This window comes from Haemaphysalis longicornis, unplaced genomic scaffold, assembly GCF_048455015.1.
Source record: "Haemaphysalis longicornis isolate Haplotype H1 unplaced genomic scaffold, Haemaphysalis longicornis Haplotype H1 scaffold_1, whole genome shotgun sequence".
NCBI lineage: Eukaryota > Metazoa > Arthropoda > Arachnida > Ixodida > Ixodidae > Haemaphysalis > Haemaphysalis longicornis.
In genome coordinates this window covers 97,370,879-97,387,073 of record NW_027526203.1, presented here as the reverse complement: position 1 = coordinate 97,387,073, position 16,195 = coordinate 97,370,879, and the positions used below count along the sequence as shown (strand labels likewise).

Genomic DNA, 16,195 nt, shown 5'->3' with positions numbered 1-16,195 from the left:
TTTAATTATCGTCTGACTTTTCCAACCGCTTTGACCATGTCGAAATAGAGCTCAATAAAAAAAAAATAAAGCAATCCGATAGACGGCGGCTTCATTACGCAAGGGACGTAGTTTCGATTTCGGCCCCCGCAATAGTTTTTTTCTTTCACTTCACCCGCGATAATTCATCATCATCGTTTGAGAAAGTGGGCTTTCCTGCAGGGCGTTTTCGCGTTACAGACGCTTCAGCGAGAACACTTGAGCTTCGGTTTAAGAAGAGTTTTGCGTCTCGCATGCGAATCATGCATGAAAGCAAACTCCTAAGTTTTGCTTTGGTTGAATGTTATTAAGCCAAGTTTGCCGAGCTATCCGCAGTGAGCGCGCACGCAGTTCCACCACAGGACAAAACACAGACGCTGCCTGGTGCAGTCGCCGCTGTAAGCACCTGTAATAGCGGACGCGTTTTCAACTTGGATGCAGACAGCGGCAACGCATCATTTTCAGGTACACGGGTACTTACTCTTTCCTCTATTCCCCTCTCCACGCCCGTTCACTTGGCACAAACAAGCGATTAGACAGATTCCCTGCGCTGGTACACAATGCGACGACTCCGTCTTAACGACGCTAGAAGGAACGATGCGGTTTCTGGTTCTGACCTGGAGTAATAGGCGTCGATTAAAAATCAGAATACATTAACGGAACCAAAAGTAGCTTATGGGTGAGCTTCTATTATCAGAATCTCTAGGTGCATGCCCGTAAATATTTCTCTTTCTAAAGTTAGCTGTTAAAGTGCCCTGCAAAGGAAAGGGCCGGTGAGGGGGCTTGGTGAAATGCGAATAGCGTTGACAACGCGGAAAGCTATAGCGCATTCGAGTTCCGACGACGGCGCCTTTACATTTTTAAAGCCAAGCATTCTACCTCGACCGGCCAACGATTTCGTCGTGGCGTGCGCGACACGAAACTCCCAACCATGGCAGGATAAATAAAACTACTGGCTACGCTAGGGTTCGAACCTGGGCCCGAAAAGAAGCGGAGCGAGGGCCCGTCGTCTTAGCAACTATAAGTTGCGCCCGCACATGTGAGACAGGGGTACAGACGCTGGTTTTCATTCAGCGGCTGGGGAGGCGGAGGGCGCTTTCGAGGCGACACATCAAACAAGAGGGATGAGGAGGCAGCGAGTGAGATGAAATACGCTCCGCTCCGTTTTCTCTCTGCCGACGCACGGCCGGGCTACAGAGGCGGCGTCCGCCGCTTGAGCCCGGCCGTAACTGACGCTGCTGCGTCTGGACGCCGCCCCCACAAATACCAGGTTACGGCGGACAGAATCTCTGGTTTCACTCTTTGTAGAGCAACATGGGTAAATTCAAGTGACGCTGAATGGGCAATTGTTGTGGGTGTCGGTTACAGCTTTGCTTTCCGAATGCTTCCACAGCGTGGATCGGAGCCAACTTCTTTGAAGTGGAGAAGCGAAGATACCCGTCTCCACAATATTTGCGTAGACGTTGTGGGAATCCTGGCGCCCGAGCCATTGCGCGATCGCTAGGTTTGTGCCATTGCCCGGCGCTTTTCCCCTCTCTCCCCGAAATGCCGGCTCGTTTCGGCGCCACTGTGTAGAGCCCAGCCGTATTCTCAAACTCCTGCCTGAGGTGAAGGCTGCAGCGACCGTTGCGGCGATAAAACACAGTCACGCAGCAGGCGCTCCGCCCTGGTAACCTCACCTCATTGGCCCGTTTGAACGGTTCTCGAACCCCACTCTCGCCGGGACGCGAACGCGCGCCCTGCGCGGGGGTCCGTTCCGAGAGGCGCTTCCAGGACGCCGAAGGTATGTGACGCTTTCTTTACCAGCCGGCTGCAACTCTTGCGCCAGCGAAAGCCCACCAGCCCTTCCGGCTGCCGGCCCGTGCCTTAGGCTGCTCCTGTTGTCCCTACGCTTGCATATAGTAAGGCCGTACCTACCACTCGACGAACACGCCGTGCGGTTCGCGCCTGTGAACGAATGGGCCGCGTCTTCCTCGCTGCTGCGAGCTGATCTGGCCAGCACGGCGATGCGCGCGCGCACAACGGTTGCGCCGCGCCCCGGATTTTGCCCTGACCGAAGAGCCCACTGGCTCTGCGCCGACGAAGCGCGCACACTAGCGCGTGGCGCCCCAACGTTCCTATCACCTAAAGGGAAGTGCGTACCTGTACTGTAAATTATGTAACTGGGATGTTGGTGTAAATTAAACGTCTTCCCGCCGTACGTTGGGAATATTCCTTTGTCGCCCCTACTCCTCCTGCCCAATAGAGGCGGTGTTGTGTTTGCGCGACGGCGTTTCAGTATCGTGAGCGTGCTCAACTAGCTCGAACCTACGGTGGTTCCTCGCAGTGTGCATGAGTGCCTGCCTTGTGCAATGCTAGGCTTATTCATACTGTGAGGTAGAGAGACCACAACGTTGAACATACGCAAGTGGTCTAAATACATCGCTGGCCTCCACAATCTCGCACTTCCTTGCCAAGGTGTAACTTCCCCACATAAAAGCCCAAATTTACAAGAGAAATTATTCTAAATAATTGGTATGCGTAAGGCTTGGATGTGGCAGCAGTTCGAGCGACAGTCTGCAGCCAAAACGTTGAGCAGCGTTCGCCAGTACCTAGTCGCAACCTTTGCCGATGCTGGCTTGACGACTCCGTTCAATCCCACGCCGCTGTTCCTTCCACGGGAAGCGAGCATGCACATTGGTATAAGTTGCAATGCTGTCTGTAGAGCACCAAGTTACCAGAGACCACATGTACAGACCAAGCGCCCCATAATCGGCGAAGTGTATTACTCGGAGTTCAAAAATGGCCGCGTAGCTGCTCTGTTCGTAGCAAATGTCGACAAAAGACGATGGTCGACTGGCGCACCTGCCAAGGAAATGCCTGCTTCTCTCTCCCGCTCACCTCTCATGCTGTTCGTCTCCTGTGTCTCATTCCTCCCAAGATAACACGCAAGAGGCTTGCTAAGTCAATTTAAATTTACCGCGTTCCACTGCTCTAAGTCCGGTGCCTCAATGCCAGCGTACAGTGGAGACGCGCGTGAATCGAGGCACCCTACTACAACGTTTATTGAACCACTTTGCCCTACACTACGAGCGTTCCATGGGGAACGTGGAACCTATCTAGTGGAACCGTTCGTTGCTGTTACAGTTTGATTTCTTAAATGCCGCCAGGAGCGCAAACAACAGCAGGCGACGGTTTCCAGCTGTTGATGTAGTATTTCATTTGCAATCGCAAAAAACAAGCATTATGAATTGATTTTCTGCTGATATTTGTGTAATGTCCTGTTCCTTTTAAATGCAGAGCATTTCAGTAGCTCACGATTTCACCCGCGTTGACGTCCGTAGTCCGCATCGCTCCCCCTACACTATATAAAAAAATAATACTTACCGGCGCCAGGTTTCGACCCCACGACTCTGCGGGCGGAACGCAAGGTACATGGTGCTCTACCCACTGGGCCACAAAGCCGACACAGAACGGTAGGTTACGAACGCGCCTGATATCCTTGACTCATTCAACCGTCGGCCACAGGTGCGCCCTCTCCCCCGCGTCCTCCTCGCCTTCTCTCCGCTCGCAACACCCTCTCTCGCCGCGTTCGGTTCGGGCGCACAACAGGTGGGGACGTACGCAACGCCCTCTCTCGCCGCGTTGGGTTCTCGCTGAGCAACAGTCGGTTCGCACGCAAGAACAGGTGGGGGCGCTCGCATCGCGCTCTCTCTCCACGGTCGGTTCGTGCTTAAACCACATATGTCGTTCGCGCGCGCTCCGGTCGCTAACATCTGTGGCGTGATCGTGACGTCAACATCACGCGTTCGTGTGGTGGCGCGATTTCGGCGCTATAACACTCTCTCGCGAGGGGCATTGGATTGGATTCGATTGGATTGGCTTGGCTTGGCTTGGCTTGGATTGGATTGGATTGGTTTGGATTTGGATTGGATTGGATTAAAGTGGATTGTGTTGGATTGTGTTGCGTCATAGCCGCGCCACGTTGCGTCATAGCCGCTCCACGTTGTGTCATAGCCGCGGCAGGGGGTTCACCGCACGTTTCACGTTTCACCATCGACTTCATCGACAATGTCTACGCTGGAAGACAACAATTACAACAACAACAACCAATACGTAATCCACACGACTTGCAGGCGCGCCCCCCGCGGAAATGCTCTGCATTTGATCGTGCCCCTCGCGAGGGGGATGTTTCTTTTTCTACAATGTTGACAAGTATGAACATTCAGACCGGACTTTTATAAAACGTCTAGATTTGGCTGTGAGTGCTATGTAAGACTATTGCAGAGCTTCGGTTTCACTGTGGGCGGGTGGCTGAATCGAGTCACAGATAGACAGACAGACCAAATTTTTGCGTTTGGGTAGCCCAAGAGAGACCCATCATCATCATCACCATCCTATCTACGCCCACTGCAGGGCAAAGGCCTCTCCCATTATTCGCCAATTACCTCGGTCCTGTGCCAACTGTGACCAATTTATCCCCGCAAACTTCTTGATCTCATCTGCCCATCTAACTTTCTGCCGCCCCCTGCAACGCTTGCCTTCTCTGGGGATCCACTCTGTTACCCTTAATGACCAGCGGTTATCTTGCCTTCGCATTACATGCCCTGCCCACGTCCATTTCTTCTTCTTAATTTCTACTAATATGTCTTTAACACCAGTTTGCTCTCTGACCCACGCCGCTCTCTTCTTGTCCCTTAATGTTACACCTATCATTTTCCGCTCCATTGCCCGCTGAGTCGTTCTCAATTTAAGTTGAACCCTCTTAGTGAGCCTCCAAGTTTCTGCCCCGTAGAGAGAGAGAGAGAGAACAAACTTTATTGAGCATTCTAGAGCCGTTTAGGCGCTTGATGGGGTGGTGCCCTCTTCTCGGGCCCCATATGTTTCCAGGTACTCCTGTCCTCTGGTGATCAGCGCGATCTGTTCTTCCAGGGCAGGGCTAGACAACAAGGTCTCCCATCGCTCAGGGTTGATGTGAGGGGAGGGGGGGAGGGGATGAGGGGTAAACTTGGGAAAATTGCACTCTCCTATTATGTGCTGGAGTGTGCCCAGTTGTCTGCAGTTGGGACATTCTTTCTCATATCTATCCGGGTAGAACTTGTTTCGGAGGTAAGGGTGGGGGAACGACCCGGCTTGGATCTGTATATGACTTGCTGCGCTCTGCTTAGAGAATGGTGTGGTTCAGGATATCGGTTCCTCCCGTCTTTATAGTGATTGACTATGTCCCTGTAGCTCGTTATGGGTAGCTGTTCCTGCCCCTCTGCCCGGCTGATTAGTTCTCGGGCCTGTTGGTGGGCAAATTCATTGCCCTCCACCGAAGAGTGGGCTGGCACCCATATTAGCTCTATTTTGTGGCTTGGTGGTACTTTCCTTTGGAGGATTCTCACTGCCTTATAAGAAACCCATCCTTTTCTGAAGTTCCTATATGCTTTTTGGGAGTCCGTGACTATTTTTGTCGCTTTTGGTTGGGTCAAGGCTACGGCAATTGCTATTTCCTCAGCTTCCTCTGGGCTTGGTGTGATGACTGAGGCACACGTGATGAGCTCGTCCCTTCCTGTTATTGCAATCGTTGCTCTCATTGAGTGTTTCGGAAGTGAGGCGTCGGTGTACGTCACTCCTGTTTCTTTAATTAGAGAGTCGTTTAGGGTCTTCGCTCTGGCCTGTCGTCTTCCTTCGTTTCTGTCCGGCTTCATGTTTTGAGGTAACGGTTTGCTATCCACCGTTTCGGCCCATGCGCGCGGTATAGGGCCTTTGTTTTGACGATAAGCTTCTTGCCATCCTATTTTATCTAGGACGGCTCTTCCCGCTTTTGTTTGGCTCAGTCGCACCCTTTGGTTTGATAGGTGCGCTTCGATCAGTTCGGAGACCGTATTATGCTTGGCCATTCCCAGTAGCTTCTCGGTGGATGAGTGTATCGGAATGCCCAGCGCGAGCTTCGTAGCTTTTCTAATAACTGTGTCCAGTTGGTCCCTTTCGTTTTTCAAAAGCTGGAGGTAGGGAGCTGAGTAGGTGATTCTCCGAAATCACAAAGGCTTGGACAAGCCTGAGGGATTCCTCTTCTTTGAGTCCTCTTCTCTTATTTGGGATCCTTCTAATCATGTTCATGATTTGTTCGGATGTGCTCTTGAGCTTTCTGAGTGCGGTTCGGGCTTTACCATTCTCCTGTATTATTAGGCCAAGGATCTTGACGTGAGTCGTCGGTGTGATGCTGCAGTCGTCTATAACTATGCTTATGTTTCTCTTGTCTGCCTTTTTGGGTCTTGGCTGTATCACTAATAGCTCTGATTTTTGCGGTGAGCAGCAGAGACCGCAGGTGCTTGCATATTCCTGGACTATGTCCGCTGCCCTTTGGAGTGTTTCCTCCATCCACCCTTCTGAGCCCGCTTGCGCTGTCCAGACCGTAATGTCGTCCGCATAAAAGGCGTGATCTATTCCTTCTATTTTCTCTAGTAATGCTGGTAGAGGTAGAAGCGCCAGGTTGAAAAGCAGCGGGGACAGAACAGACCCTTGCGGAGTTCCTCTGTCCCCTAGTGCTATAGGCTGTGACTTCTCCTCCCCAATCTTGATTGTAGCAGTCCTATTGCTGAGGAAGTCTTTGACGTAACTGTAGATTCTTTCCCCGCAATTCGTGTTATTCAGACTGCGAAGAATGCTCTCGTGCGTCACATTGTCAAAGGCTCCCTTGAGGTCAAGGGTTAATATTGCCCTCGGGGTCTGGTTCTTGGCCTTTTTGATGACTAATTCATTTAGTTGCAGGAGGACATCCTGGGTGCCCAGGTGTTCCCTGAAACCGTACATGGACGACGGCATCCGATCGGTGGCATCAAGGTGTCTCTGCAGCCTTTTCAGGATCATGCGCTCGACCACTTTTCCCACACACGACGTCACAGAGATAGGCCTCATGTTATCGACGTGTGGAGTCTTGCCTGGCTTCGGTATGAACCGTACCTCTGCTTCCTTCCATTCCTTCGGCAGTGACCCTTCGTTCCAGGCCTTGTTTATATATCCTAAGAGCTCACTTCGACTACCGTCGCTGAGATTCCTCAGCAGTTTGTAGGTAATGGCGTCCTTCCCTGGGGAGCTGGCTTGGTTGCTCTCATCGATCGCTGTTACCAACTCCAGATCGGTGAAGGATTGGTCCAAGTCCGGGTTTTCCCTTCCCTCGTATCGGGGTATCGGTGTTCCCGACTTTTCCGTTTTAAAATACTTGTCTTTGAGCACCTCTATCAGGCGCTTGCTGTCTCCTTTAAAATTACTCAGCGTGCGTGCGAGATTTCGATTGATCGCACTTTTGGTGTTCAGAGGGTCAATGAGGTGCCGTAGGAGGCTCCATGTTTTCCTCGCAGACAGGGTTCCCTGGAGCCCGTCGCATATCCTTAACCAATTTTCTTTACAGAGCTGAGCTGCGTATTCTGCCGCCTGCCTATTGAGCTCGTGTATGCGCTTTCGTAGCTTTCTATTGCGCCTTTGCCATTTCCATCTCTTGGTTAGCGCGTGTCTCGCCTCCCAGATGTGAGCCAGCTTGTTGTCCACATATGGGGTTTGTATTGTGGTGGCTATTTTCTGGGTATATTCCTCCACCCAGTTCAGGTGTTTTTTGGCCCAGTCTTGGTAGTTCCCAGTTCCCTGACCGTCTTCGTATTCAATCTCTGTTCTTCTTCTGAGGCGATCCCAGTCGGTGATCCTGGCCTGTCCTAGTTTTGCCCTGAAGTCTTGTCCCCTGATCTTCAAGGAGATGATGTCATGGTCTGATCCGAGGTTAGTGTCTAGATTAGCCCAGGTGACGTCCAAGTCTGGTGTCTCTGGCGTGGTGTCTCTGGCCGTGCTCGTGCCTATCCTGGTGGGGGTCTTCAGCTCGTTTAGTATTGTAGCGTTATGTTTTTCTATAGCGTTCATGAGGTGCTTGCCCCTTCTCGACTGGAATTTGTATCCCCACTGCGTGTGTGGGGCGTTAAAATCGCCTAATATCAGCGTCGGTCTAGCTTTTGCTGCTCGGATGCAATCCAGCATGGTGCCTTCGATGTCCACGTCCTTTTTAGACGGTCGGCAGTAGGCATTTAATATAAATATGTTTTTACTGCTGCCTATATCCCTGCTGTGAATTTCTACTAGCACGTGTTCGCACCCTCTTTGGGTTGTCATGTGTTGTGTTGCCGCTACGTTTTTTGTAACCAAGGTCGCCGTGCTCTTTTCACTTGGGTCCGTATATGTAACGTACCCCGCCAATTTGGGCCTCTCGTTGGTTTCTTGTAGTACTATAACATCTGGTTTCTGTTCCAGTGTTTCGATGTATAGATGAAGCTCGCCTCTGCCCCGTAGGTGAGTACCGGTAAGATGCAGCTGTCATACACTTTCTTCTTCAGCGACAATGGTAGACTGCTATTCATTATCTGAGAATGTCTGCCATATGCACCCCACCCCATTCTGATCCTTCTAATTATCTCTGCCTCATGGTTGGGATCTGGGGTGACAACTTGGCCTAAGCAGATATATTCGCTTACCACTTCCACTGCCTCGCCACCTATCTCAAACTGCTGTGCTGTCCCGAGGTTATTGATCATTACTTTAGTTTTCTGCATATTAATTTTCAGGCCCACGGTTCTACTCTGTTCGCCCAGTGCGGAAAGCATGTTTTGCAATTCGTCCCCGGAGTTACTTAGCAAGGCAACGTCATCAGCAAATCTGAGGTTACTGAGGTATTCTCCATTAACCCTTACTCCCACCTGTTCCCAATCCAACGTTCTGAATACTTCTTGTAAGCATGCTGTGAATAACATTGGAGAGATTGTGTCTCCTTGTCTGACACCCTTCCTTATAGGTATTTTACTGCTCTCCCTATGGAGGATGATGTTAGCTGTAGACCCACTGTAGATATCCTCTAGTATTCTTACATAATGCTCATCTACCCCCTGGTTCCGTAATGCCTGAATGACTGCTAGGGTTTCGACCGAGTCAAATGCTTTCTCATAATCTATGAAGGCTATATATAGGGGTTCAGTATACTCAGCGCACTTCTCTATCACCTGATTGATCGTGTGAATATGGTCCATTGTTGAATAACCTTTACGGAACCCTGCTTGTTCTTTAGGTTGACTGAAATCTAAGGTTGCAGAGATTCGGTTGGTGATTACCTTGGTAAATACCTTGTAGACGACTGACAGTAAGCTGGTCGGCCTGTAATTTTTCAAGTCCTTAATGTCGCCTTTCTTATGGATTAGGATGATGTTCGCGTTCTTCCAAGATTCCGGTACCATTGCGGTCATTAGGCATTGCGTATACAGGTTTGCCAGTTTTTCAAGTACAATTTCTCCGCCATCCTTCAATAGGTCTGCTGTTATCTGATCCTCCCCAGGTGCTTTGCCCCCTTTCATTTCTTTCAAATTCTTCCTTACTTCTTCGGTCGTTACTGGTGGGATGTCTATCTCCTTTGAACTACTGTCTCGTTCGGCATTATCCTGTATGTCCCGGCTACTGTACAGATCCCTATAGAACTCCTCGGCCACTGTGACTATTTTATCCCTATTTGTGATGACATTGCCTTGCTTATCCTTAAGTGCATACATCTGATTTTTCCCCACGCCAAGACGTCTCTTCACTGCTTTCAGGCTACCTCCGTTCTTTACAGCGTATTCGATCCTCTCCATATTATACTTCCGTATGTCAGCTGTCTTACGCCTATTGATTAACTTCGAGAGCTCGGCTAGTTCTATTCTGTCAGCTGCGGTAGAGATTCTCATGGTTTGCCGTTTCCTGATTAGATCTTTCGTCTGCTGTGAAAGTTTACCAGTATCCTGTCTAGCCATAGTGCCCCCGACTTCTATTGCACATTCCGTGATGATGCGTGTAAGGTTGTCGCTGGCTTCCTGTGTCGTAGGCTCGGCTTCCTCGTTAAGGGCGGAATATCGGTTCTGCAGCGCGATCCTGAATTCTTCTACTTTGCGTCTTACTGTTAGTTCGTTTATCGGCTTCTTTCGTACTAGCTTGTTGCGGTCCCTCCTCAAATCTAGCCTAATTCGAGATCTTACCATACGGTGGTCACTACACCTTACCCTTCCGAGCACTTCCACATCCTGCACGACGCCAGGGTTATCGCATAATATGAAGTCTATTTCATTTTTGTGCTCCCCATTCGGGCTCCTCCAGGTCCACTTCCGACTCTCCCGTTTACAGAAGAAGGTATTCATTATGCGGAGGTTATTCCGTTCTGCAAACTCAACTAGTAGACTATCTAGTCTACTCAACTAGACTCAACTAGACTATCTCAACTAGACTCAACTAGACTAGATAGTTGAGTAGACTCAACTAGACTATCGTCTTTAAAAAAATAACATTAAATGTTTACGCGATAAGCGCGTGGGCTGTGAAAAGCTAACATCTGGGTGAGGGTGCAGAACATAGTGTTACAGCGCAGTTTCTACGAAGGACATTGTCTTTGGGGTTTCTAATGGAAAGGGATTGACCAAGCCCCATGTGGTTTTGGTAGAAGAGGAGGTTGAGGTGGTGACTGTGCCGGCCGCTTCCCGATCTGTTCGCTTGGCCCTTCCCGGTCCACACAACTGTAAATAAACCCATTCCATCTATCAAGACCGTGTCAAGTGGTGGAGGTGCGGGGTAGCAACGTCCTGGACCCTGCGGACTCAGCGGAATCCTGCGTTCTCCGTCGGAGTAGGCGAATCGCCGGCTTGCCCGTGGACCCGGCTGACATGGCGCCGCCCCGGAATGGTGAAAACTCTTCCCCAGTGGTGGTCAACGGTTGGCACCACAAGGAACCACGCTCGTTCTCTGGTAACGATGACGATGATGTCGAGGATTGGCTCAAACACTACGAAAGGGTGAGCAAATACAATCGCTGGGACACAGCCGCGCAACTAGCCTATGTAGTGGTGTATCTCGTCGAAACAGCTTTGACCTGGTTTGAAAACAATGAAGCAAAGCTCACGACATGGGCGAGCTTCGTCGAGGAGCTGAGGAAATCTTTTGGCGACCCCATTTCCCGCCGCAAAAAGGCCGAGCAGACGCTGGCGCAGCGAGCACAGGTACCGGGCGAGACTTGTACGGCATACATACAAGAGGTCCTTAAACTCTGCTCTCTTGTAAACCCGAACATGACTGAGGAGGACAAGGTGGGCCATTTGCTAAAAGGTATAGCGGAAGACGTATACCACTTCTTGATTGCAAAGGAAAACCTAGCCTCTGCAGCAGACGTGGCCAGCTACTGCCGCACATTTGAAGCTCTCAAGCTTCGGCGGATTTGCCCCAAATTTGGCCGTCTTCCAAACGTTCCCACTGTCGCTAGCGTGGACACTGGTCCATCTGAGGATATCGCATCCTTGGTTCGCCGTATTATACGGGAAGAACTAGGGTATCAAGTTCAACCGTACACCGCCGGTCCGCCTGCCTATTCGGGGCCTCCTGCAAATTGCGTGTTCCACCAGTGCGCCGTTCACGAGCCTTGCCTTCAAGTAGCGGCACCCAGACCCCAACTCCGCTACACAGAGCCCTGCGGTACGTTTCCACAAGATGGCGTCAATGTTCAGAGCTTCCGAGCGCCATCCCGGCGACTGGGCTACGAGAACGAATCCCGTAGAGTAGTCGCTGGCTACCCACGACAACAAGTCGAACCAGCCCGCTACCGGCAACAAGGCGACCAAGACCGCTATCGGGAACCACCTGTTTGCTATTTCTGTGGCGTCAGTGGGCACATCGCTCGCTTCTGTCGCCGTCGTCAGCAGCAAGCTCCGCGGCTCTATGCTCCTTCTTCACCCAACCGACGGGATGGCGCAATCCACCAGGATCCCGTTTTCCACTACCCGGCTCCGCTCACCAACCGAAATGCGTCTCCCGCCGTCTCTGACCGTAGCATCACACCACCGCTTCGCCAGGGCCGGTCGCCGTCGCCTCGCCGCCGGTCCGTGCCCCCGCCGCTGGGAAACTAGCTGGTGCGGCCGACAGGGGTGAGGTCGCGGAACGGTCGGTTTTACCAAATCCCCTGTCAGTAGTGATGGTAGAGAACAAGGTGTGTATTTGTGTCGACGGTGTGAACGCAACTGCTTTGGTGGATACTGGTGCTAGTGTGTCAGTGATGAGCTCGTCATTTAAAGATTGCCTTGGACATAAAGTTATGTTTGAGTGGGATGGAACTAGACATTTCCGTGGGGTTGGTGGTGAGCCTTTGCGGGTAGTTGGAATTATCTCGGCGGACGTTGTGCTTGGCGGAAACACCTTCAGAACTGAGTTTACCGTATTGGAGTACGCAACGCACGATGTCATTCTCGGTATCGACTTTTTGAAGGAATGTGGGGCAAAGTTAGATTGCGGTGCTGGAGAGATTTCATTGCGGAGTGTATTGCCTGTCTGTATCGAGCAAGCCACCGAACCCGGCCGAGGAGTGTTCGCTGTTGCCGATGATACGCTATTGCCTCCTATGGCAGCCATGTTCGTTCCCGTGAAGTGCAGCCAAATGAGCAAGGGTAGCCCCTGTGTGGCGTTAGTTGAGCCCGAACTGAACACAGCGCTGAAGAAAAATGTGTTCGTACCTCGGGCTTTGGTTCATGCGGAGGGTGGCTTTACTCACCTGTGGACAGTGAACGCAAGCTCAGAATCCGTACTTCTCCCTCAGGGCCTCACGCTCGCCAGTTATGCCAATCATTCAGGTACTTCACTGGACGCTATTTCTATGGCTTGCGCTGCGACTAATGTGGAACTGGACTATACAGCCAATTTCGTCAAAATGGTTAACAAATCGTTGCCGTCTGAGCAACGACACGCATTGCAAAAATTGCTGGCTCGGCACGCTTCAGTGTTTGATTTTGCGCAGGGTAAATACCCTCCTGCGCCGCCAGAGTCTCGGACGCAACGTCGAATTTACACCGGCGATGCACCACCCATCCGGCAGAAACCTTACCGCGTGTCTCCTGCTGAGCGCAGCGCTATAAATGAGCAGACTGAGGAAATGCTCCGGAACGGTGTAATTCAGGAATCTACCAGCCCATGGGCCGCTCCTGTAATACTGGTCAGAAAGAAGGACAACACATGGCGATTTTGCGTTGACTACCGTAGACTTAATAATGTGATGAAGAAGGACGTCTACCCACTTCCGCGAATTGACGACGCCATCGATTGTCTGCATTCTGCCTCCTACTTTTCGTCGGTCGATCTTCGATCGGGCTACTGGCAGATTCCTATGCACCCGGACGACAAGGAAAAGACAGCATTCGTCACACCAGATGGCTTGTTCGAATTTAATGTTATGCCATTCGGCCTGTGCAACGCGCCCGCAACATTCGAAAGATTCATGGACTCTGTCCTTCGGGGCCTGAAGTGGGAAGTCTGCATGTGTTATCTCGATGACGTCATAATTTTCGGCCGGACGTTCAACGAGCATAACCAGCGGCTTGATGTTGTTCTCCAGCGCATCGCGCAGGCTGGCCTGGTCCTGAACTCGAAGAAGTGCCATTTCGGAAAGCGCCAGGCGCTTGTGCTCGGCTTCCTTGTTAACAACGATGGTATCAGGCCTGACCCACAAAAGATTGCTGCGGTTCGTGACATTCAAAAACCCCTATCACTTAAGGACCTGCGGAGCTTCCTTGGACTGTGCTCCTACTTTCGTCGATTTATCAAAGACTTCGCCAAGATCGCCTGTCCCCTCACAGCTCTTCTTCGTAAAGACACCCCCTTTGTGTGGATTCCCGAATGTGATTCGTCTTTCACGGAGTTGAAGCGTTTGTTGACATCTGGTCCTGTGTTGCGCCACTTCGACCCCTCGGCCCCCATTGAGATCCACTCAGACGCCAGCGCCATTGGTGTTGGGGCTGTGCTGGTCCAACCGCATGGAGGTGCGCATAGCGCTGTCGCCTACGCAAGTCGTACCCTCTCGAAAGCAGAGCGCAACTACACGGTGACAGAACTAGAATGCCTTGCGATGATTTTCGCCATTCAGAAGTTCAGACCCTACATTTATGGACGCCATTTTACCATCGTAACCGACCATCACTCCCTGTGCTGGCTTGTCGGACTACGCGACCCCTCGGGTCGACTTGCTCGCTGGTCTTTACGGCTTCAGGAATTCGATTTCGCTGTTGTCTACAAGAGCGGGCGCCGCCACACCGACGCTGACTGTTTGTCACGCCTGCCTCAACAAGCGCAGCTATTTCAGGAAGAACACAATGCCGATTCCTTCGCTTCCATCTCGACCACGCTCCCCGATGCACTCGTGTTTCAGGAAGAGCAACAAAAAGATAGCAGCTTGCAGCCATTTTTTGTCTCCGCACAGGCGTCTCAAGCGTCGACTTCACCGTTCGTCGTCCGAGATGGCTTGCTCTGGAGACGGAATTATTCGTCCGATGGTGCTCGCTTTCTGCTTGTCGTGCCTGAGAGCCTCCGGCCTGTCGTCCTGCATGCTATGCACGACGACGTCACCTCAGGACATCTTGGTTTTGCCCGCACGCTTTACCGACTCCGTCAACGTTTCTACTGGCCTCGCCTCCGAAAGACGACGAAGCAGTACGTCGCCGAATGTCAGGTGTGCCAGCGCTACAAGCATCCCACAGTTCCTCCTTCCGGGCCTTTGCATCCGGTGCGTCCACCAACGTCAGCTTTTGAAAAAGTAGGAATTGACTTGCTCGGCCCGTTTCCCAAGTCGGTGGCAGGGAATCGATGGATACTTGTCTGTGTCGATTACCTGACAAGATATGTGGAAACGACTGCTCTGCCATCCGCTACAGCTTCCGAAGTCGCACACTTTTTTCTGCACTTCATCATACTGCGCCATGGTGCCCCCCGGGTGGTTATAAGTGATCGCGGACGACAATTCACAGCGGATATCGTCGAAGAGCTCCTTCGTCTTTGTGGGTCACAGTACCGACACAGCACGCCATATCACCCACAAACTAATGGCCTTACTGAGCGCACAAATCGTACACTGACAAACATGTTGGCCATGTACGTATCCTCAGATCACAAAAACTGGGACGATGTGTTACCCTTTATCACATACGCTTACAATACCGCTAAGCACGAGGTCACGGGATACGCACCTTTCTTTCTTTTATACATCTATCAAGACCGTGTCAATATAAACGAAATCAGCTTGTGGTTCTGAGCATTAGAAGTGTCTAATGACTGCTACGTGTGGGTCAATGAACCATATCATTCCTATAATTGTGTTTGGATTTGCTCTCATAGTGGGTCGTATTTGTTGCCTGTCATTGACATGATAATTTTTCAACCAGCAAAGAGCAAGCCCTGGCCCTTTGGGGTACTGGGTGACTGCAAGCTAATGCTTTCGCAATTTTTTGTTTTGATTAGAATTGATTAGCTGTCTGAATTCATGATTCTTCCTCTAGAGTGCATCAAGCGGGGTAATCCTACAGCAGAAACTTTTTAGGTGTAATATACACCCTATTGGACCCCTCTATCGGTGTTTTCAACTTCGCTGCAGACCCGAAGAATTGACACGCGGACAACAGACAAGGCAGTCCCTTTCATTTTGCCTGTCCCAGTGTCAATGATTTTTGCCTCGTGCAGAGTCGGAAATGAATTACAAACTAGCCAAAGAGCAACCGCTACTTCCTCTGTATGTTTCAATCTATACATAAAAGAGCACACGTAACAGTCAAACACACCTCGAAGGCGTCCAGCTTGGAAGAGCCACCTTTCATTGGGTCACACGAAACCATGGAAGCCCCAGCAACGGCCAGGAGCACGCAGGTTACAAACGCAGCCATCTTGCGCCCGCAGGTGCTTCTGCCAACGTACTGAACCTTCGCGGTATGTATGAAGCTTATAATCGCATCAGTCCTCGCCCTGCATAGCCTTGAGCACACACACGTCACAACAAGGGATGTGCGCTGCAAAGGTCGATGCGCGTTTAGTGGCGCAGCACGATTCGCGTAGGCCGAAAGCGTCAAGGTTCACAAAGAGAGCTGGAGCAGAGCGGGAAGGCTCATTGCAGGAAGTGCTGCACAGAGGTTGGCTTGTAGCCACTTGAGTGGGGAGTTGAAACTTTGAAAACAGGATGCTCCAACGAAATGTGAAAACAATTCTAAATCAGAAAGAGGGCAAACAAAATATGGCGATATACGTTCTGCTTTGTAAAAACTTTCACTCCTTCCTTTATTCGTGGAAGTACTGGAAAGCTACGGTGTCGTTTTTCGTCATCTTTGTTTTTCCCCGACGTTATGTTCCACGTCACTTACGA

At 51.0% G+C, this 16,195-nt stretch overlaps 1 protein-coding gene across 1 annotated transcript in view; it reads right to left on the bottom strand.

Annotated features, from left to right (window-relative positions):
• Positions 1-15,788, bottom strand: part of LOC144178301 (uncharacterized) — a 59,676-nt gene extending 43,888 nt beyond the window's left edge. The window contains exon 1 of the mRNA XM_077706046.1: positions 15,621-15,788. Coding sequence (XP_077562172.1) covers positions 15,621-15,722 — 102 coding nt within the window. The 5' untranslated portion in view covers positions 15,723-15,788. The remainder of the gene's footprint in view (positions 1-15,620) is intronic.
• Between the last annotated feature and the right edge of the window lie 407 nt (positions 15,789-16,195).